The sequence below is a fragment of the Salvia splendens genome, chromosome 3, assembly GCF_004379255.2.
Source record: "Salvia splendens isolate huo1 chromosome 3, SspV2, whole genome shotgun sequence".
NCBI classification, from domain to species: Eukaryota; Viridiplantae; Streptophyta; class Magnoliopsida; order Lamiales; family Lamiaceae; genus Salvia; species Salvia splendens.
In genome coordinates, this window is record NC_056034.1 from 35,940,794 (window position 1) to 35,964,662 (window position 23,869).

The 23,869-nt window shown below is 38.1% G+C and overlaps 4 protein-coding genes, 1 long non-coding RNA gene and 1 pseudogene across 5 annotated transcripts; 2 read left to right on the forward strand and 4 right to left on the reverse strand.

Moving 5' to 3' along the window:
• Nucleotides 1-5,530: 5,530 nt before the first annotated feature.
• Nucleotides 5,531-6,147, forward strand: LOC121793474. Its single transcript, XM_042191485.1, has one exon. It carries the CDS (start codon nucleotides 5,585-5,587, stop codon nucleotides 6,032-6,034), a length of 450 nt encoding a protein of 149 aa, XP_042047419.1. The 5' UTR covers nucleotides 5,531-5,584; the 3' UTR covers nucleotides 6,035-6,147.
• Nucleotides 6,087-12,790, reverse strand: LOC121796432 (annotated as a pseudogene).
• Nucleotides 9,788-10,172, reverse strand: LOC121796433. The gene is made up of 3 exons (XR_006049757.1): nucleotides 10,138-10,172; nucleotides 9,939-10,054; nucleotides 9,788-9,844 (listed from the first exon to the last, which is right to left on the reverse strand). It is a non-coding gene; the product is annotated as an uncharacterized LOC121796433 (long non-coding RNA).
• Nucleotides 12,791-13,092: 302 nt separating the features above from the next.
• Nucleotides 13,093-15,078, reverse strand: LOC121796926 (two-component response regulator ARR2-like). Its single transcript, XM_042195689.1, has 5 exons — nucleotides 14,976-15,078; nucleotides 14,721-14,873; nucleotides 14,264-14,632; nucleotides 14,112-14,188; nucleotides 13,093-13,917 (listed from the first exon to the last, which is right to left on the reverse strand). Exons 1-5 carry the CDS (start codon nucleotides 15,076-15,078, stop codon nucleotides 13,093-13,095), a joined length of 1,527 nt encoding a protein of 508 aa, XP_042051623.1.
• A 1,177-nt stretch (nucleotides 15,079-16,255) lies between these two features.
• LOC121796927 (vacuolar iron transporter 2-like) lies at nucleotides 16,256-17,321 on the forward strand. Its single transcript, XM_042195690.1, has 3 exons — nucleotides 16,256-16,457; nucleotides 16,530-16,741; nucleotides 16,944-17,321. Exons 1-3 carry the CDS (start codon nucleotides 16,256-16,258, stop codon nucleotides 17,319-17,321), a joined length of 792 nt encoding a protein of 263 aa, XP_042051624.1.
• A 204-nt stretch (nucleotides 17,322-17,525) lies between these two features.
• On the reverse strand, nucleotides 17,526-22,220 carry LOC121797391. Its single transcript, XM_042196146.1, has 17 exons — nucleotides 22,077-22,220; nucleotides 21,885-21,975; nucleotides 21,239-21,413; nucleotides 21,045-21,150; nucleotides 20,704-20,786; nucleotides 20,567-20,593; nucleotides 20,371-20,477; nucleotides 20,108-20,215; nucleotides 19,692-19,772; nucleotides 19,468-19,532; nucleotides 19,200-19,256; nucleotides 19,002-19,073; nucleotides 18,649-18,897; nucleotides 18,302-18,417; nucleotides 18,113-18,190; nucleotides 17,888-18,038; nucleotides 17,526-17,768 (listed from the first exon to the last, which is right to left on the reverse strand). The coding sequence occupies exons 1-16, from the start codon at nucleotides 22,128-22,130 to the stop codon at nucleotides 17,888-17,890; spliced, it is 1,620 nt and encodes a 539-aa protein (XP_042052080.1). The 5' UTR covers nucleotides 22,131-22,220; the 3' UTR covers nucleotides 17,526-17,768.
• Nucleotides 22,221-23,869: the final 1,649 nt, after the last annotated feature.

Consider the following 23,869-nt stretch of genomic DNA (forward strand, 5'->3'; position numbering starts at 1 on the left):
TAGCAGGCAGGTAATACGAGTATTGGCCATGCACCCGTTGCCCTCGCAACTATTCCCAACATGAAGTTCAACTGCGAAGCGTTTAGTTCTAAGGAAGAAGATCCTTACTGAGTCTAATTGAATATTAGTTCTTTGAAGATAAATAGGTTTGTTTGCAAAACTGCAGGTGCACAATATGTTTGGGTGAGTATGAAGACAGAGATACTGAGAATAATGCCCCAATGTGGCCATACGTTTCATCTTTCTCGGATCGATTGTGGCAGAAGAAGCAGTCAACGTGCCCAGTGTGCCGTCTCGCAGTTCAAGAGGAGCACTCTATCTAAGCCTATTGCTGCTGCAGCTTATCTTACTCTTAGCATCCAAATGCATCATCATCCTATTCTGATCTAATTGGATTTCAAAAGCATGGTCTTATGGGGGACCACTGGAACCCCAAACATATAATCAGCTTAGTGCAGTGTTGTATTTAGTCTCACAACATCTCTAAGGGGAGAGCTAACTAATATAACTATCATATTTACTTTTTTTCATGAAAAATTATTCTCCAATGGAAGAGGTATTTGAGAAGATATTATATATTTTCCCATTTTAAAGAGATATCTTTACCTCCCCATCCATGGAGAAGTAAAATCTTATAACTACCATATTTGTCTTCTTTTCATGAAAAACCCTTCTCTAAGGCAAAAGATATTTGAGAAGGTATTACACTTTATATTTGTCAATGTATTTTGTACTACTATTTTATTTTTAAAAAATAATTTACCTTTCTATATACCTTTTCTCTTTGGAACGTGTTACTTTTTAAAATGAAATATTTCACTTTTTAAGAAGGTAAATATATAATACTCCCTCCGTCCCAATTTAAGAGTCCGGTTTTGCCATTTCCGTCCGTCCCAGTTTAAGAGTCACATTTAGAATTTACTATATTTGGCCATAGAATTTAACCTCATTGTTGATGAAATTTACACTCAAATGTCATTACTTTCATAAAAATAAAACAAAACAAAATCCTAAACATGCAAAAAGTCAAAAGGGTCTCACTTTCTACTACCTCACTTCAATTATTACACACTCCAACAACCACTACCTCATTTCATTTATTACACACTCCACCAATTTCTTAAAACCTCTGACATAACTAAATCTTACTCTTAAACTGAGACGGAGGGAGTATACCTTTTTTCTATATATCTTCTCCACTTGGAGATGCTCTTAAAATTCTTCTTTTCTGGTGGCCTGTGGAAGGGCTTGTCATTTGTTCAAACAGTGGAATTAAACTTTTTTTTCAATAAATTAAACTTTTTTTTCAATATGAATTTGAATCATTTTTTTTTCAATTCTAGATTTGTTTGATTGTTGGGACTAAATGTATTTCTTTTACACGTAGTTAGGTTGATGCATTTTCATTCTAAAAACTCAAATTTACACCGTTTGTATTTGTATATACTCCCTTCCTCCGTCTCGCTTTAGCAGTCCTAGTTACTTTTGAGCACTCATTTTGTAAAAATGATAATAAATAGTTAAAGTGGAGAAATGGTAAAGTAAGAGAGAGAATAATGTAGAGAAGAGTCTTATCTACATTATTCTCTCTCTTATTTTACCATTTCTCCATTTTAACTATTTATTATTATTTTTACAAAATGAGTGCTCAGAAGTAACTAGGACGGCTAAAGCGGGATGAAAGGAATATTATTTTCAATTAAAAAAATTGATAAAGACTAACAGTGAGACTGTGAGATCATTTGGTTAGGCAAAGTGGAGTAATAGTTTGCCTTATATTCACCACAAAGAAAATATTGATGTAGGCAATAAAACGTACCCTTTTACTAATATAATTGAGGCATTTTTTTAATACGAGAGTTAGGAATGATTTTTTACATAGTTTAAATAAAAAAGAGAATAAAGAAAGAGAAAATAAAGTATCACGAAACGTGCAAAGGGCAAAATTTACTTTCAATAATTATTTTTCAGTGACCACAAATATGCAAACTTTAAAGTTCAAAACCATTTATTTTTGTTTACTCTTAAAAATATAACACTATCTTATGGTGGGTCTTATTAGGTTGCCAATTCCTCCTTTTAGTTGCCAACTACTACTAAATCTGAGCCCTTGGATCTGAAGATCAATAACCATGTTTTATGTACAACCTGATGTCAATTGCTTTGATTTTAATGTCACAAGCATTATCCGAAATGATTGGGCGTAAAGCGTTTGTAAGTGGATTTTTAAGTCCGCCGTCAAATCCCAAGGCTCAACCCTGAACAGGTGGTGATCCAAGCCCCTTGGCCTAGCGGTAAAGGGTGCTGGATACCGCGTCCATCCTGGAGGTCTCGAGTTCGAACCCTGGGTGGCGTAATTTGTCTTTCCTCCTTGTTATAGGAGTTGATTTGTAATTTCCTCCTTCATATATATGATATAAATATATGAAGTTAATTTAAAAAAAAAAAAACCCTGGACAGGCGGTGGAAACTACCAAGCTGGAGTACGGTAGGGGCAGAGGGAATTTCCGGTGGAGCGGTGAAATGCGTAGAGATCGGAAAGAACACCAACGGCGAAAGCACTCTGCTGGGCCGACACTGACACTGAGAGACGAAAGCTAGGGGAGCGAATGGAGTATTAATGGAAACTGAATTTTGTTAGTAGTAACTAACTTCTAAAAAATATCTCAAAATTTTCAACTCATATAATTTTCACGATTTAAACTATTTTTTCACATAACATATCAAATTAAAGGTTATTTTATAAGGATTCTAACGAGATCTTAATTGCATATGCTCGAATAAAAATTTAATAATTTTATTTGAATTTTCAATAATTTTTATATTCAGATTACTATACAATGTTGATATCACGAGAATCACAAAAACTGTTATGTACACTTCCCCCATTCCAATTAAGATGATGCACTTTTCTTTTTAGTTTGTCCCAACCAAAATGACACATTTCTATTTTTTTAAACTTTCTTCAATTAATACACTCAACAATTTTTTCATCTCTCCTATCAAATATTCAACTCTCTTTCTCTCTCCATTTAATACTTGCACCTACTTTTTATCTCTACAATCAACCACATTAATCCTCAACTCCTAAAATCTCATGCCGACTAAGAAATGTGTCGTTTTAGCTGGAACGGATGAAGTATAAGAAATGGCTAAAAGCTCATTTTCAAATTAATTAATTACAAACTAAATTTCCATGTGGCACCACTAAATCCTTTAGATCTAATGATTAGAAATTGGTAATAAGTACTTAGCAATAATAGTTAGAGTTTTTCGGTGGGGCACTTTACTACTAAAATAACAAAAATGTACTCACTTTGTTATTTCTTCCATCTATGGGAAAAACGTCATCCTAATTGGCGTCTTATTAAGTAAAAACGCCAACCAAATAGGCGTTTTACAATTTATTTTTGATTTTATGCAAACACAATATTTATTTTAACACGCCAAATGAGTTGGCGTGTTTAATTAAAAAACGCCATCTACAATGACGTGTTTAAGCAATTATAGGGAAAAAATCCATAATCATAATTTATTGACGCCGATGTCATTGGCGTGTTTTAGTGATTTTCCGAAAAAAAAAATCAAATTAAGAAACGCCATTGATGTTGCCGTTTTTTGACAGAATGGTTTATATAAGATTCTCCTCCCCCAAATCGCGAAAACTATAATGAATCGCGAACACATTGGCGGCTTTTCTTGGTGATTTCGCCCTCCCTCCATCAATTGCATCAACAAGGAGTGAATCGGTGCCATTCTTCCACATATTTGATATATTCTTCTGTTAGTATGCTTATTTTGAGTACATTTTGAGTATAGAATTACTGTGTACGTTTTAAATAGTGGTGATTGAGTATACAGAGTTGCATATTTGGTTTTTGGTTTTGAATAGGGTGGTTATAGGTTTCAGAACAATTATTCTGCTGCTATTATAATGAATGATACGAGCTAGGATGTTGTGTGCTTAGCTAAACTAGAACCTTAGCTCTAAAAGCCAATTCTAGAAGGGGATATAAGAATTGGAGAATATGAATGTGCTGTTATTCTCGTTAATTCTGGTAATCGTGATTGCCTTTTTGTTAACCTCAGATTTCCACCGTTTTTATTTGGATTGATTTTGCGAAGAAATGTTTGAAATATTTTGTGGATTGTGTATTGAAAGATAACCTAATTTCTACGCTTAATTTGTTCATGTTATTAATTTTGGCATTTGTTCATTGATTCAACATTATCTTCTTTTGAATTGATTTCCAGTGATATCAAATCTGTAAGACCATCCACAATAGCGCCCAGTCGAGCGCCGGCGTTGGGCGGTTCGCTGGGCGGTCTATTGCAGTCGCCCAGCGGACGAATGGAGAGAGAAACCGCGCAGCGCTGGGCGATCCGCTCGGCGCTGCAATAGCGCCGAGCGGATCGCCCAGCGCACCGCCTAGCACGAAATTTAAATTTTTTTTTCTTTCGAAACACTATATATACGCGCTTTGCTCGTCATTTTCATTCGCACCACTTGTTTTAACGAGTACTCTCTCTATCTTAATTTCTGTACAAGGAGTGAATTGACACTCCTTTTTATTATTGTATTTTTTTTAAATTAATGTATTTTTTTTAAATTATTGTACTTTTTTAATTTTTAATAGTATTATTAAAATTTTCCCGTATATGTCTCGTAAATTAAATTTCGTATATTGTGTGATTGTTAATTATTTTATTTTGTATATATTTGTTAATAGTGATGTGGATATTATGTGGCTAGGCTATGGCTGGGCTATTGCTGGGCTATTTGCTTGTTTTGATGATGTGGCAGGAGGATTTTTAGTGCTGATGATGTGGCAGTGGCTAGGCTATGGCTGGGCTATTGCTGGGCTATTCCTATTATGGATGGCCTCAAGCTGAATTGGATTGTGCCATAATCAATTTTGAGCACAAATGTCGAAACTTTTCTTTTTAACTTCAAAAGAACGTGCGATGTGAATTATGGCAACATCTGGAGCTTATTTTTTACAATATTAGAGTAATTGTTTGATAGTTATTTAGGGTTTGTGTATTGTTTAATTTTAATTGTGAATTTTGTGTAGCTGAATTATGGCAGCATCTTCAACTTCTCATCGAAGACTCTTATGTGGTCCTAAGGACCCTTCCGTATTGTATCTTCAGAGACAACACTTCTCTCAAAATATATGGGCAGAGTTGAATCACAAGAAGTATGACGTAGAAGAATGCCTATCAAAATTAATACATTACGAGGGTGTTCAGTTTGCAAGATTAAATCTCATGATTAAATATGTATCATGTTTGGTTCATAAGATTGAACCATTCAACTTAATCATAGATAGATAGTCTCATGATAATTAGTCATAGTCTCCCCCTCCAACTAAAATAATCTCACAACTTAATCCTAGATGGATAGTCTCGTGATATTAGTCATGTCAACAAAACGCCACCTAAGGTGATAATTAATGTATTATATTAGTAATTGATTTCAAATAAATAATGAAAATGAGATAATCTGATCAACGAAAAATATCTGAAACATAAAAAAGAATTTAGCAAATCAAAATCAGTGTCTCAATTAGAATCGCCCACAATGGAAGTCGAAACAGAAGCGGAGGCGCCGCTGCCGGAGCTCGCCGCAGTTCTAGAACACGCAACCCTAATGGCGAAGCAGCTCCCATCCGCCGCCGATCCATCCCAACTCCTCCAAATCCACGCGGCGCTCCACGCGGCCCACCACCGCCTCTCCCTCTTCCTCTCTCCGCAGCCGGAGAATTCCGTCTCCTCCGCCGCCGCCGGCGAGCCCATGCAGATGGAGGACGAGGACGAGGAGCAGAACTCGCGAGCCGCCGTCGAGAAGGTGGCGTGGCGGATGAAAGAGTGTTTTATACAGAACAAGAGGCCCAAGCGCCACCTCTCGCCTTCCGCAGAGCAGCAGCGGCGGCGGAGCTTTGAGGATGAGGCCGACGCCGCGCCGGAGGTGTTTGATCCTTTAATTACTAAGCTGCGCGCTCTAGAATTGATTCACCAGTTTCACGCTTGAAAAATTCGATCTTTTTCCATTTTATTTATTCTAAATCGTCTTGTGAATTCAATTAATCCACAATTGTGATTTTATTTACATATCTATCTATCAAGTTGTGGAGTTTCACAAAATTCTCTAACGTGAGCTCTTCGGGTCTTGACTGCAAACACGAATTGGTAATTAGGTTTCAAAAATGTGAAGAGAGGTTTAGTAATTGATAAAATTGGGGAAGAAACTTACAGTAGGGGGGAGATTAAGAGCAGATAGAGCAGCTTCAATATCAGTTGAAGGGCAAATGTGGTTAAGAGATTTTCTCAGCATTTTTCGCTTTCCATTGAATGCAGAATTCACCTAATTAACAACCATTGATAGGAAATCAATTCTTGAATCATCTTAAAAGCACAGGACACAGATTTTTTACCCTTGAAAAGAAGCTCTTAAGGGACGAGACGTTGGGATAATCTGCGGGTTGTTTCAGTTTAAATGCGACCACAGCGGCATCCACCTAGCAACACGGCATCAGAGCTATGTTTTTGAACCACGGATTCCAGAGGGAAGTGATGAATTTGAAGAGCATACCTTAGGCTGGGGGAAGAAATTTGATCTTGGCTCCTTAAGCTTGTATTCAGGATCTAATGAGAGATAGGGCAGATTAATCATCTCATATCTATTACTTCCCTTTTGCAAGATTGCTACTTTAACTAATCCTACTCTGTTACTGAATTACCTGAATAGAAGTTCACGAAAACATTAATGGGTCGATGATCGGATGATTTCAACGAGGAATCCACAAAACGTAGTGCTGCTTCTTCCTGAAAAGGATTATAGGGATGACAGAGAACAGAACATATTACCGACTGCGAAGTAGGACCATAACCAGTTAGGCTATTCCGATGGATTAAAGGAATGGGAGCAGTGTAGCCTCACTCATATCAACGTGCAATGACATTCCGAGGTCCTTCACACGTTCTAGCTACTTCGGGTACAATATAACAACTTATATTGCTTCGTACCTGAATTAAAAGTACCACTTCTGAGAAGATGTCTCCCATTGGAAGAAGTTGTTTCACCACATCAGTGCTTATGTTGAAAGGTAGGTTTGCTACCACCTACAATCAAGGTGGTGAAACATTAAATGCCAATGCAAGCTTTAAAAGATCTAGAAGATGATAAATAATGTGTGAATTGCAGAGGGAAATATTGACGTCTCTTTGAAATGTATCTTGAAACTGGTTTCCCAACAAAAAGAGTGTCGAAAAACGCTGTCTTTGTACATAAATAAAGCTACGAGGCTAATATGCAACCTTTAAACCTAACTGTATAGTTGAGTTAGTTAGTAGAACTCCCAAACCTTAGCCATAGATGAATCTCCATGTGCTGGGTCTTTAGCTGACGAGAATGAGGACATATGAGATCCTCTTCCACAACCTACGCATAAAAAATAGAGAAACAAACCCTTTTAAGCAGTGTCAGTAGACCAGTATGTCATGATAGTGTTATATGTATTCTCTCAGATGAAGGGTTCAAGAAAGAACTACTTTACAAGATCCAAGCAGAAAAAAAAGGGCTGAAATACATAGTGTTCAGATGTGTGTGTGTATGTTTTAATCATTAACAATGAGATGCTGGCATCATTGCACGGTATATCCCCTCGTAGCTTCTCATAAAATGAGTTGGATCAACAAGCAAGTTTGTACTCATGAGAGATATACAGATAGGCTACCTTCACACATCCTAATCCGTCGAAGCGTTCCCTCACTAGTGATGCCATATAAGGATCCTGAAAAAAAAACAGCCAAAATACAGTAGGGTTTTTCGCAGCAGTACCTATTCACTTACAAAAATACATAGCAAAAAACAATAGATGACCACAACAACAGGAGAACACATTTGAGTAGATTAAAAATTTCTTCTTTTTAATAGTATGATGTAGTTCTGATATAAAATTTTAGACGCATGGTTTCATGGTTAAGGTTTGAGTAATCTTCCACTTAATCAATCCTAAACTCTGTAGATAATCCCCAATTCACATTAGGTCCAATTTAGCACTAATGAATTTGATACAAGAACAGTCTGATCTCCTGTCTCTAAAACTCCAAACAAGTTGCAATCTCTCTTCACTCACTAGTCTCAGAAACGTTTCTCCAATAATCAAAACAACCTAATCCCAGACATGTATATTACAAATATGCATACACAGAAAGGTTAAATCTTGGCAAGAAACTAAAGTCCATAAGTAATTGAGGAGGTCATAATTCAAACTTGGATAGTACTCTGATAACATTCAACAACAAAATTAAGGAAAAGAAAAGGTAATTAATAGTACCTAAAAACCAACCTTTTCGAGAGGTCTTTCTTCTTTTGTGCTAAGAGAGTAATGGAATTCCAATTTAATGAAGGAGAATAGATTCATTCTAATTGAGGGAGTGACGCATAATGATTGTGCGTCGTTCTTAATGAAACGCATAACCATTATGCGTCGTTAAGTAATGACGCATAAGGATTATGCGTCGCTTAACGACGCATAAGGGTTGTGCGTCGCTCATGAACGACGCACATTGGTTATGCGTCGTTAAGGCGGCTTTTATCTGCCTCCAGTCACACGCAGATCACAGAACGCACCTTCATACACTTTCAATTCCTCTATCTCGGCAATTTCCGGCGTTTTCTGGCAATTTCCGGCGATTTCTCCATAAGATCCGGTAATTTGTTCATCAATTTAGCTACATTCATCATTATTCATGTTTATTGTGCTTTCATTTGTTAGTTTTACCCAATTTATACAAATTAGGGCTTGTAGGAAAATGTCCATAATTGTCGTTGGTTTATATGTTTTTGATGCAGAAATCATGCAAGTATTTGTGAGTTTGTATTGGGGTGGTAGAGTAGTTCAACTACCACATATGGGTATTGGTTATGACCCACCTCGTGCGAGGAGCTCCATTATATTAAATTCATGTGTTTCCTATTATGAGTTGGTAGCAATGATTTGTGATGCGATGGGAATAGATATGAACCAACACACAATTGAATTATTATGGAGACAATGTATAGTCTATGGTTCCGGTATGAGTTATACATGTTCTGTGATTCGCAATGATGATAGTGTAATGTTTATGTTCAACAATGCTCAAAATTCAAGTGGGTGTATTGAATTATTTGTTGAGTATTCACCTGTGAGGAGTGAAGAAATCCCACCAGTTGTTGATTATGGTATTGGAGCATCTGCGAGGTTTGAACAAATGAGTTTTGAGTGTGGTATTGGATCATCTGCGAGGGTGGACCAAATGAATGAGCAGAGAGATGTTGTAGATGTTGTAGATGTTGTAGATGTTGCTGATGTTGGTGTTGGATTGAATGATGAGGTAGATGATGCAGATGATCTTGATGAGCCAAGGCCACTATCCGAGACAGAGCCAGACCCCGATCTCAGTGATGGTGATGGTGCTGATGATGTCGGTGCTAGTTCTGATGATGAGATAGTACCATGTAAACCTGTTATGCAAGGTGAACAACCACTTCCGGAATACAATCCTAATGGGTTTAGATTCTTTCGTGAATTACCAAGTCGTCCTTCTGGAGTATCGGATGATGTGGGAGGTAATGAACACAGCCTTTTGTATTGGAATGAGAATGAGCCGCATCGGATTGTGTTGGGAACAAAATTTGATTCCAAGCTACACGTGAAAACTGCTATAACTATGTGGAGTTTATGGAATGAAAAACAGTTTAAGGTTGTCGAGAGCAAATTAAGAAGGTGGCATGCTGTATGCAAATTTCCAGCAGGAACGACAGTCACAGGGGCAGGCATCATCAGCACCACCGATGCTGAAAAGGCGAGGGAATGTAAGTGGGAGGTTTCAGTTACACAAAGGTCGCATGACGATATGTGGGAAGTTAGGAAGTGGAAGAATCGACATACCTGTATAGGCCATCGTGCTAATAGAGATCATGCTAACTTTTCAGCCCCAATGATAGCTCTGTTGATTCGACATCATGTGCGACAATGTGCCGATTTCAAGGTCTTCTCAATAATAGCTGATATTCAAGACAGATTTGGTGTGTTAATCAGTTATAAGAAGGCGTGGTATGCAAAGAGAAAGGCTATAGAGTTTGTATACGGTGGATGGGAGGAGTCGTTTAGGCAGTTGCCAAGCTACATGTTTGAACTCCAGTCACAGAATATGGGCACAATTGTTGAGTGGAAGCATAACGATCTGTTGAGTCAGAGGCGTACAATGGTGTTCAACTATGTTTTCTGGGCATTTGGGCCTGCAATACATGCGTTCCAGAAGGCCGCACCGGTGTTAACAGTGGACGGGACTCACCTTCGAGGAAGATTTAAAGGTAAGTTGCTTGTTGCTTGTGGTTTTGATGCTAACAAGACATGCTTGCCTATTGCATATGCTGTGGTGGATGAAGAAACCAATGACAGTTGGTCGTGGTTTTTGGATCATGTCAGAACTCATGTAGTGAAATACGAGAGGGAGGTGTGCATTATATCAGATAGGCATAAAGGACTCTTGAATGCAATGGATTCTGAAATCATGACTAGGGCCCCGCAGATACACCACAAATTTTGTTTGCTTCATGTGAGGGCAAATGTGTTGAAGAAGCACAAGGGCCCCAATGTGAAGGCCATTATATGGAAGTTGGGGGTCAGTTCTCAGGAACGTAAATTTGCCAGAAGACGTCGAGCACTATATGATGTCAACAGTGGTGCGGTTCGAATGCTGAATAGGATTACAAAAGAATGTTGGCATTCTTTCCCACGCCCACAGCTGCAAGAGAACCATAGGGCCACCCACATCTCTTCTCTGTCTGCCTACAGAAGCTTCGCACAAATAATGATACAGGTATGCTAAAGCAGCACTACCCCAACTGATATTAGCCACGTCTTCCGGATCGTCAAAGGCATTTATCCACATAAAGGGGACCTTGCACCCGGTAGTGTCCGGTAAAATAAGCCCCCCTAACAAGATTAGAGCATGTATACGTGCTCTTTGGACGTATGCATACTCATGCAGCCCATCACCCAACGGCATAGTCGCTTGGTTGATCAGAGACGTCATCAACAACCCACCGTGCTTCGTTTCTGTTTCTGCGTCAGGTATCCATCCCAACACATCTCTACACTTGCTGGGCCAATCTTCATATCCAATAGGGTAGTCACAGCCAGTGAAAACACGACCGGCTGCTCTCAAACCCCACAGGTTTTGCACATCCTGTAAGGTTACGGTTACCTCACCAACTGGAAGGTGGAAACAGTGGGTCTCAGGCCTCCATCGCTCGATCAATGCAGTTATTAGGTCATTGTCCATCCTTCTTGGCCTTCCACATTCAATCACACCTCTGAACCCCCAAACATCAAGCCAATGCATCACATCTTCATGTATTGGCAGTGCCCAAACCTTACTCTCCGTCCTACGAACTCTCAACACATTTGTTGTGCCATTCGCCAACAATGAGGCTGAAATATGTTCGTTTTGATGAAACAGTACGGATGGATCCTCAGGTCCATAACATAACTGTTGTTCAGAACTTGCAGATGCCATCTACTTCAAAACATTCACCCAACATATAATAGCATAAGATAACTAAAATTTTCACATTTTTGCACAAGAATATATCTATTTTCTGCACTTTGTGTATATAATTTCAATTGAACCACTTACTTCTACAATTGACCCTAAATTCATGTGAAACACACAAATACGCAACAAAACAACACAAATAAACAACACACTAACAGAAATCGTCCGTAAATTGAGCAATTTCATATAAACCCTAACTTTACTAAATTAGGGAAAACCTCCATAACTTCAGCAATTATTGATTTATGTAGCCAAATGGATGAATAATTACCGAAATATGTTTGGTATTTGGTTGAAATCTGTCGGAAAACGCCTCAAATCGCCGGAAATCGTCGCTGAAATCGCCCCTCCTTCGCTGCACGCTGCGTCGTCTGTCAATTACGAGCATTCTGCCCTCTTAATCCCGATTTAACGACGCACAAATAATATACGTCTTTACTGAAAGACGCACATATATTGTGCGTCTTTTAGCAACGACGCATAACAGTTATGCGTCGTTTATCGACGCATAATCTATATGCGTCGTTTTTTATAGACGCATATTATTTGTGCGTCTTTCAGTAAAGACGCATAACATTTGTGCGTTTCATTAATAACGACGCACAAATGTTATGCGTCACTCACTGTGCGGGAATTCATCTATTGCTCTTCATTAAATTGGAATTAAGTTAACATGCATTCACAAAAATAGAATTTTGCCACCTTTTCGATGGCTAGAACAGTTGCACCAGCTTCCACTAGCCCTTTAGTTAAAGAACCAGTTCCTGGTCCAATTTCTAACACTACATCGCCTTGTTTCACATTAGCAGCCGCCACTAGCTCCGTATTCAGTCACCGACCCATTTACCATATAGTGCTAAAATGGAAGACAAACAACACGATATAGAAGAAGAGAAATTGAGATAATAATACTATAGTAAAAAATGGATCTTTTCCTTTTCCAATTTTGAGGATAATGTTTACCTGGCCCAGAGATTTTCTTGGAAAACGGCCTTTGGAGTTGAGGGCTTTAAGGGTGGAGTGGTAGTCGTCTTGTTTCCTTATGAGTTTCCCTTTCGAGGTTGTGCCGCTGGCTTGTTGACGCGGCACTGCGTCGCCGAGGTTGCCGGCGGCGAGGATATCGTGCGTTCTGGTTTGGTGGAAGGAAAGGATTGGGGGGAAGAGACTGCTCATTGTAGCCGTTGAGTAGATAACTTACTTTCATTTCAGCATAATACTAGTAATTTGCAGTCATTAAATAAGTCATTTAATTTTTTAATTTTTTTAATTTTTTAATCTCTTTTTACTTTTTTTTCACTTATTTATGTTATTCTCTCAAACTTTATCGCCAGAAAGAAATATCCATGATCTTGGAATGAATGGAGCATTTAACAACAAAAAAAGAGAAAGTTGTGATGTTCTTCAAAATATATATGAAATTGCATTATGTTCCTGGTATAACAAGAGAAGTAAAAAAATTGAAAGTATTGATAAACAAAGTTCCTAATAAGCAACGTTGCTATATGTATAATCATCTTGACTGAAATAGGTTTCATCAAATTCTTGTATATCAATCTGATCGTATGTGTTTCGATCAAAAACATCGTCTAAATTTTGGAACATCTCAGCCAATGGTGGTGTAGTAACAGGAGAACAATGCTGCTGAAAGATATCATCAAAGAAACCCGATGGAGTTTGTTCGGAGAAACCATTTTCGGGTTCCTCCAGCAGCAGCAACGGAAAATCTTGAATGGGAGGATGAAGCACCGAAGAGGCTGTTGTCGGATCGTGGAAATGAAGTGCATTTGCAGAGGAACCCCAAGATTCCAGCTGGTCTAGCAAAGAGTCTCCTGAGATCTGCTGTGGTTGTTGAGTTGGAGGGCCTTGGAGAAGACTCTCGATTTCCAAGGTATACGAGGAGAGCAAGTCTGGTTCTTGGCAATGATTTCTTGATGCAGAACTCTCTAACAGAGAAGATTGTTGCATAATGCAGCTAGCTTTCTGATCCGACAATGGGTGGTGTTGAACGTAGTTCATGGATTGATCTTGTAATCTCCCTGTAGTAGAAAACTCTGCAACTGTGTTGATCTTGTTGATGCGACCATAATCAATTTGGTTACCTATGAATCTGTATCCCACAAATTTGCTGGTGTTGGAGTTGTCAGAAGACAAACAATGTTTGTCTCTCCATTGCATCATGTTTCTCACATCACTTCTGATTCTTGTGTAGAACTCCGTCCCCATTGTGGAGCCGAAGACAAGATCTTCACCTGTCAAATGTGAGCCGAAGACAGTTTCCTTTGTTCGTCTCATGCTCCACCGATATTTCTGCAGGAAGATCAAGTAATGAATTTCATGAGGTATGCTAATTACTGATGAGATTAATGAGATGATTCTTCATTAAAGTTTGAAGATCTCATCCACTGTGAATAATATGTTATATGTGCAAACACAGGTTGATAATGATTTCCATTGTAGAAGATGAAATTGAATCCTCGCCACAAATTGGACTAGAAACGAACTTGTAAATGGCTAGCAACGTTCTCCCTTGTAAGCCCGGGGACGCCCATAACTTCAACTATTCTCTTAGGAACCGCTTCTGCCAAAAACAAGACAAAATGCTGCTAAAACAATAATCAAATTGTCAACTTCATAAAATGACTCATGATCTTACTGTCATATCCCAGTCTTTCAATTGCATCCAAGAATTTCTGATGCATTTTATTTGTCCAAGTAACTCTTCGCTTCTTCCCTGTATAACTTGTCTCCTCGTATAACTCCATAGCCTTCTGTTTCTGGCTCAAGCGCGCTGCATCCCCAATCGACAAAGAATCCTTGTTTGCTTCAGCAACGACAGCATTAGAAACGGATGCTATCTGAACATTTTCTTGCTGATTAGTTGCTGCCACCACTTTGTCTTCCTTCACTTGTTTTGCATTCACCAGAAGATGACTCAAACCACTTAAGCTCAAACCAGTCAAAAAATACGCAGAGAAACTAAGCGGCTCGCCTTTGAGCTCGGCCTTCTCATCAATATCTATCACTGCAAGTAATAACGAGTTGGTGCTGATCAAGTTCACATCGAATATACACGATGTGGAGAAGCATTACCACGGGAAGCTTTTACTTACACATAACCTGCAATTTCAACTTTTCCTTAATATTTTTGATGATTGTGACGCCGTCTGATTCTAACTTGTGCACATCTGTAATAACAAGATCAACCTTGTCCTTGTTCTCCCATATTGAATGTAAAGCATCATAAACAGTTCCAGTATGCAAAACTGAGGAGAAAAACAAGAAACATAGACTCAAATAATTAAATAGCAAGTTGTAACGAACTCAATCTAACAGTGCTAAAAAGTCGAAGCTTATTCTGTTCTTACCTTCATAATCGCAGTGTCGAAGCACCTCTGACACATTGCTTTGGCATGCTAGGCCATCATTGACAACAAGAATCCCCATAGAGATAGGTTTGTTGGCATTCATCTTCTGTGTTTTCATGTAGATAAATTGAAGTTGAAGAGATGGTCTGTAGTTATCTAACACAAAAAAACTTGATAGTAATGATAAAATCAAAAACATTTAAACGTATAGATAGTGGTGCAACCACACTTTAATGTTTTACAAGTGAGAAACTAATCAACTAACAAAACGGTAATGACAAAACAAGGCCTCAGCTCAGGTATGTATAATACAAGGATTCTGCAATAAATATGTATTTACTACATTGCATATGAACAATTATCACGTATGATCACGCCATTTTAATAGCTTTCTGTAGTATTAAAATCAGATCACGACATGAAATACTAACAATTGAATGGAGCAAACACATCAGATCACGCCTATATTAAGAACTTCCAAATGTACACAAACTACGAAATACTTTAGTTTGCATCCCTCCTACCTAATGTAGTATTGAGTGACGTATTTCAAATAATAAAAATAAATTCTAAGATAAAAAAAAATACACATGACAAAGATAACATAATGATATTTATAGTTAAGAATATGTGTTGATTAATACTCCCTTCATCCCTGAAAAGTATGAACTATTTCTTTTTTAGTTCATCTCTGAAAAGTATGAATTTTCTAATTTTTGAAACTCATTTCTCTCTAACAAGGTGAGACTTATTCTCCACTAACAATACTTAAAAAAAATTCTTTCTTTCTTTTACTTTTCTAGTTATGCATTAAAATTCATGCCGAATCAAATGTTCATACTCTTTTAGGACGGAGGGAGTATACAGAATTGTTAATTCACTCGACTCTAATTTACTCAATTTTGTTGCATTGTTTAGAATGTTTACTCAATTAAATCTAAGTCCGTGGAATTCAGCTTTATCACTTATGTGTTTTTCATAAAAATGAACATTGTAGTAATACTAGAAAAGATGAAAAAACCAAAAAGAAGAGTAGACGTTTGACGGCCATTCGGAGTCGGGTATTCGGGTTGAATATCCGAGCGTGTGGATTCCACGAGCTCCATAGAGCAGTTGGCCCATGAAAAAGGCACACGTGCGCATCTTGACCACGTAAAACTCTGGTAACCATCTGAGCTCACGACACGTGGTGAGAGAATCCCATGCATGCTGACACGAATGCATGGTAGATTTATTAATTGATTCGGTGAAGAAAGTTAACTGCAAAATATTTGATCAGAATGGAAAATACTACTACTAATGCATCTCTCCTAGTGAATGGCAATGGCAATGGCAATGGCGATGGCGGAAATAGGAAAAGCGAAAGGCCAAAAGAGCCGTGGAGAGGGGAATTCGTGAAGAGCATTGTGTATGCAGGCCTCGACGCCATCATTACCTCCTTCTCCCTCATCTCCTCCATCTCCGCCGGCCGCCTTTCTTCCGGTTCATTCCTTTCTAACACACTCCATCTTTGTATATCTTGAAGGATTATTAATAATTTTGTGTTGCATGCAGTTGATGTTTTGGTGTTGGGATTTGCCAATCTTGTGGCCGATGGGATTTCAATGGGGTTTGGCGATTTTATGTCGACTAGCACTGAGAAAGCCGTCGCTGCCAAGGAGAGGAGCGTCGCCCAATGGGATGTCGAAAACCAACGGGGAGCTCAGCAGGAAGACCTGCTCCGTCGCTATCAGCAGCTTGGGATGGATGCTTCCGATGCTGCCATGGTATGTATATACATATATATATATATATATATATATATATATATATATATATATATAGAGGGACGTGATCAGTTGCTGACTATTTGTTAATTGCTAAGTGGTAACTATGTCCACAGTTGCTGACATAGTTAGCCGTTAGCAATTTAAGATAGTCAGCAACATAACAGGACCTTAGTCAACAACCTAACATACTGGCGGGTAGGTTGTGAGCATCTTCAACAAGTATCCGGACATATTGGTGGATGAGAAAATGGCGAGGGGGGTGGGAGCGGAGGAGCAATCGGAGAAGCCATGGAAGAATGGGCTCATCACGTTCGTGGCGTTTCAGGTGTTTGGATGTGCTCCCATCCTAGCATTCATCATCCTCATCCCCTTCACGGACAACGACCAGATCAAGTTCATAGGGGCGTGCGTGCTCTCTGCGCTCGCCCTCGCCCTTTTGGGCATTGCCAAGGCCAAGTTTGCAGGCCAGAACTATGCAGCCTCCATGGGGATAACGCTCTTCAACGGCGCAGTGGCTGGCGCCGCCGCCTACGGAATCGGCTGGACTCTGCGCAATGTCGCTGGCTTGGATGAATGACTTCCATGTGATGAGGGGTGCCCACAATTTTGGAGAGTGGTTGATGAAAATGATCTCACATGTGATGTGTGTGATAGATCTCATTGGAAATTATATTGTTAGCCTTTGTATACCGACTTATTTCTACTACTAAGTTGACAATTTAAAAATTCGAAATTTTGCATTATTATTAGTTCTACAAAGTATTGTTTAAAATGCACGAAATAGAAAAACGTCGACTTTAATCCGAACATAGTATTATTGAAAGGCATCTTTTTAGTTGCCTGTATAAAATATTTCAAAATATTAATTTATCCATGTACCACATCTGAATTTATTTGACATTTTCATGAACATGCCTTGTTCTAAATTGAAAAAAAAAAAAAAACCATAGCTGAAAGTGAGTAACCTTTCTGCACTTGCTTCCAAATGTAGTAATTCAGTCATCTTCAACGATGTTTGTGAAACCTATAGAAAAAAGAAACGAAACCATTTTAGATCATGGCATCAGTTTTTGAGTAATAGATTAAATTGTAGTAGTAATACATAACTGCAGCAACGATCTCAAAATTGTTGTGTAAATATACCTAGCTAGATGTCTTAGCTGTGTCCTCGCTCAATGCTAACTGCAGCGCATGCTCTGCCTCCCGCAGGAATCGACGCGTGAGCTCTTTCTGGCCTTGACGGTATACTATACTAGCCCACTTCTTCCTGCTCATCAGAACAGAGCCGTTGCTGCTGCGAAAGCAAAAATTGTTATTCTGGCCTTGGCAGATGTACGCTGAAACTGAAGTTGGCACTGTTATCGTTACCTTGCGCCGCCCTCGCCTTTCTTAAGCAACTCGGCATCGCTCTCTTCAGTGCCTGAGCCCTCTTCAAGTTCCATCAACCTTTCGCACGAATAGCATTCAAAAAAAATCTCTTTAGTCCAGCATCTCAATATGTGCTATCTCAGGATGTCAGCTTAATAGAAAATTAGACTTTGTAAAGGTAAATATTACTTCATGTTAAGAAGATCGACAATCAATTGCAAAGCACCGCAATTCCCACAAGCCTCCCATATAGCCGTTCGAACTTCAGTTTCAGACGGTCGTCTCTCTCCTCCAGATCCGACAACCTACAATGACGATTCTCAGAATTCAGTTGGGATAATTGACAAATAAATAACTAAAATATGGTCATCCACAAATATCATGCTGATTGCAGAAGAAATTTGAGTTCTAAAAATCGATATAAAGTTCTTTAGTAATTTCACACACTCAATAACCATGAAGAACTATGCAAGTAGAGAGAAACACGAAACAATATAAATGTTAAGGACGGAAAGATGATGGCATATCGCACGCACCTCCTCAAGTAATGAAAAGACTTGCTGAAGTTTGCTTTCCGTCATGGTAACTGTTCTCAGTGCAGTTAAGAACTTTTCGGGGAAAACAAGTTTATTAGCAAACGAGGGTATCTTGCGGCGTGCACTCTTATAATCGACCCCCTGGTCATCATCATATTCCCTGCTCTTAGTGCCTCGAGGTGAGGTGCACTCAGGGAAAAAGCCATTATCTAGCAAATTTCTCGTCAAAAGACACCTTAATTCACCTTTCTACAAAGACCAAAAATGGACCAAAGGATTATCTACCTGAACCACGGAAGTTGAAACACAAAGTATGTATTAAGCAAAGTAGAGCGTGGTACTCAATCAAGCACCTGTTCTTCAAGAAGCAGCAGTTTACCCTCTGAAAAGGGCATATCGGAAATTGCTTCCACAGGATAATGTAACTGCATCGTTCATGGATGGAAATGATGTCAATGGTGAAGATATAAGACAATATGAGAGAGAGAGAGAGAGAGAGAGAATTTTAATCAGATAAAAGGGAAGAAATAGTACATTGTTAGGAACATTACCATAAGATAGTCATCTGAGTTGTCCTTTACTATAAATCCATAAAGGAAAAGAAGCTCCTGCACCAATTCTAAACTGATCAAAGAACTCTACAAAAGGGTCAAATAATATATGAAGGAACTACCCATGCACAAAAATTGATAAATTTATCTAGCATGACCCTTGAAGCAATACTTGCATAATTCTAAAATAAAACTTTAAAAGAAACACACAGGTCAAAAAAGTTAAAGGAGAGAATTTCGAAGAGAAGTTTCCAGAAATTCGGCATACCTCATTTCCCTTGGCACCATAACTGATAGATATCTCTTTTTCACCTTGGATAGGAATGACCCCAGCTGATGAGGGGAAGAAAAACTTAGCGTGTCGTTAAAATCTACTTTTTTTCTAAATTAACTACATTTAGATAAAAATATGTTTCTATAGTACAATATGCTTCAGAAAGAAAGAACCCCTCCTCATTACAGAATAATTAATGACAAGTCGAAGAGTTGTACCAGAAAGAAGGTACATAGAGAAACGGGTTCCTGTCAATGATCCACTTCCATCAACCTCCCATGTTGCTGCTGCCTTTATATCTAGACAAAGAGTTTTGCAGAATGGCAAGAGAATGACATGAGAATCTCCTTCAAGTCGTAATATACCAAACATGAATTATGAGTGATTGGCATATCTCCGTCAATTAATCTTGAGAAGTTACCATATAGGAAGCTACTCGCAATCTATTCCTTCTAAAAGTATATTGATTTATCTGGAAAAAACCTTTATAGTGCATTACCAACCAGCATATATATGAAGAAATACATGGAAAGTAAAAGGAAAATGTGTGAAACAGTGGCTTAAAGTAAAATGCACCAAATGAGCAAACTGCATATCAAAAACATTGAACATTTAATTAAGATAGTTAGATTACCATGATTGCAAAAATCAATGCCAGGCACTAGACCCTCAACGAATATAGAATCTGCTTGTGAGGCAGATTCAGATCCAGAAACTTGGCTTGATCCGTTCAGCTCAGTAGCTGAGAAAACACAAGCACATTTTTAAGAACCGAAATGGCGTAATCAATTCTTAGAAATGTGAACCAAAGGAAGTATAAAGTTAATAAATTGTTGGAAGTAATAGCAATTTTCCCATTTGCCAACTTTTCAGTATAATCATGACTGGTAGACCCACCAGGAGCATTGCTGCTTCCGCACTCTCGCTCTGGTTGACCTGTTCGGAAGACATACGAGCTTGGGAAAGGAATATTTAGAGCCCGGGTCCAGAATATTGAATTCGCCCTGTAAGGATGTTTCATATCAATGGCCTTTCTTAAAGCTTTAGTCTTAACATTTTAAGTGTATAGAAGCAGAAGGTGGTCTGGACATACCAAAGGAAGTCTTCAAATCTCACTTGACTGTCAAAACCAACAAGGAAGTTATAACTCAAAAAAAGGACTGTTACCAACGTAAAGAAATTTCCAGCAGTGATGTGAAAGTGAAAAACTAAGTTACAGTCTGCACTCACCTTTCTGGATTTCCATCAAGAGCCAAAAGTTTGTCCACCAACTTTTTCACTTTCTCGTCGAACAAAGTCTTTAAACTTTTCTTCTGTTAACAGAAACCTGTCTTCAGTCACATATACTAATAGTAAATATCAGAGCAAAGCAAATAAAATGACAAGTTTAGTGTGAATAATCGCTAAAAATTTTGTTTTGACCACATAAAGTACAAGGTGCTACAGAATGTTGTCGAGGTTGCAACATGTTTAGGCATTTTTTATGCCATCAAGCAACTATAAGTGCAATCCTGACATTTCTATCAGCCAAAATGGAACTTTAAGCAAATTAATACTATATTATACTTTACCAGAAGTTCAGTAGCCCGATACAATGTTGTGCCCTTTAGCTCTAAAAGATCACCATCGCTAAACCAAAGTGTACTTCCAAACTCAGTAGGGAGCATATCAAGATATCTGAGATTAAGTCACAAGACATTTATTGTCATCCAAGATAAAACTTCCGCTTTATAAAGTACAAATGAAAAATACATTATATACATACGGTTTCCATGTAGAGTTCTTTCGTAGTCGCTCCACTGTCAGAAAGACCATCACCAAGAACCGGTCATCTACTTCTCCTTCCTCAAACATCGACCTGCAAGCAGGTCCAATTAACGGATCTTCCAGGACCTTCATCGGAGTTATTGCTAGATCAAGTGGAATCACCAGAAAAATTCCTGAGTTTACAAGCAGGTAAATCAATCAGATGGTTGGCAGGTGTAAAATCTACCTCGTTGCATTGCAATTTCTTCTCGTGAAAAAACTGAAGGAAAAGAAAGCTGCACAAAATTGGAGTTTTATAGCTACTCAAGGATCTACAATTAACTACACTAACAAACTAAATCGGTTCCCAGAGGCAATCTATCCTAAATACTACTTTATATAGAAAAAAAAATCTATATGTACCGAATTTAATCTGATAGGAGTATCATTTATCTCAAGTACTTTTTTTTATTAAAACACTGGATCATGAAACAATACATCACTTGGTTTCAAGTTCCAAAAAGATGATGAATGTCATTACCAAAACGCTCCAGAATGCCACTATTCTAATTTCTGTGAAACATTAATAGCTAAGCAGATAAAAGCAAATATAAATCAATATTCAAGACTGAATTTTTAAGTAAAAGTAAAACTAAATACTTTACCATCAGGAGCATCATTGGACGAAAAAATTCCGAAGCCTTTACTGGAATTGCAGTATTTGATTTTACAACCACGTAACTCCGCTCCATTGACCTGAATTCAAAAGCCTTTTATCAATGGTTGTTTCCGAATTGAAAATTGGATCATAAAAAATTAACTACTAGATATTGTTCAGTTTAGAAGTGTCGACGAACATTGAGCCACTGAAGGAAAAGCTCAAGCTTGGTTTCTTCAGAAGCCATCGCCATTGTTGGGACTGTAAAGCTCCCAAGTCGGAAGGGGTTTTAGAAACAGAAGCAGCTTTCGAATAACGGGGTTTGCGTGGAGCCCTAAGCGAATTTTTTTGGTTATAAATTTATTATTGGTTTTAGAGAAGTTTTTAGATTGTTTATATATTTCAAATTGTGTATAGGCAAAATAATTATGGTTTGGAGTTTTGAAAACAATAATTGTATTAATAACTTTTTTAAAGCTTTTGAGAAATTATTCCAGAGAAAAACGTTGGCCAAAAATCTAAGGCCATCCACTATGCTGTCTTTATACCGTCCATTAAACCGTCCCTTAACTACTATTTGACCACTATTTGAGGGTTCCAATGTACTTTATTCCTCCATCCCTTAACTAAGGGACGGAACCTGCAACGCTCCGTCCCTTACCCGTCCCTTATTCCGTCCCTTAATTACTATTCATTCAATTTCATTTTTTATTTTTTTTTCCAACTCAATTCAATTAAAACAAATACACTTCATAAAAATTAAAATAACATTACAACATAAAATAAAAATACAACTTAAATTTTTTAAAAAAAAACATAATTAAAATGTTAAAAAAATAAAAATGATATAATTTAAAATACAATTTTATATGGACATCCTTGAATGTTTTATGTTTCACTTTCGATGTGGGACAAAATCATTCTTGGATGTCTCTATAAAAGAGAAACAACCAAGAATGATTTTTTCTCACATCGAAAGTGAAACATAAAACATTCAAGGAAGTCTCTATAAAAGAAGAACAACCAAGAATGATTTTATCCCATATCGAAAGTGAAACATAAAACATTCAAGGTTGTCTCTATAAAAGAGAAACAACCAAGAATGACTTTGTCTCACATGGAAAGTGGAACATAAAACATTCAGGTTGTCTCTATAAAAGAGAAGCAACCAAGAATGACTTTGTCCCACATCGAAAGTGAAACATAAAACATTCAAGGTTGTCTCTATAAAAGAGAAGTAACCAAGAATGACTTTGTCCCACATCGAAAGTGAAACGTAAAACATTCAAGGTTGTGTCTATAAAAGAGAAGAAACCAAGAATGACATTGTCCCACATCGAAAGTGGAACATAAAATATTCAAGGTTGTCTCTATAAAAGAGAAGCAACCATGAATTATTTTGTCCCACATCGAAAGTGGAACATAAAACATTTAAAGTTGTCTCTATAAAAGAGAAGCAACCAATAATGACTTTGTCCCACATCAAAAGTAGAACATAAAACATTCAAGGTTGTCTCTATAAAAGAGAAGCAACCAAGAATGACTTTGTCCCACATCGAAAGTGGAACATAAAACATTCAAGGTTGTCTCTATAAAAGAGAAGCAACCAAGAATGAGTTTCATAAATACGCAAGCCCATCAAATATATGTGGGCTATTACGAATTTTTTGTATTTATTTATTTGTAAAAATTGTTTTTAAATATAAAAACAATTTTTATAAATAAAAGTATTTTTTTAAAAATTCGATTTTTTTTAAAAAAAATTGATTTATTGCGTCAGCACGTGACGACGCCCACTCGCGGGCCGGCGAGTGGGCGTCACGCACGACGCCGGGTCGTGCCACGTCGCCTAGGCGCGTGGCGAGATGGTCCGTCGCTTGTCTCGGCGACACGGGACGGGACGGCGAGCTGTAACGCGTCGCGTGACGGACCCGTCTCTCCGGGACGGGTCGCGGGACGCCGGCGCGACGCGTAGTGGATGCTCTAATAAGC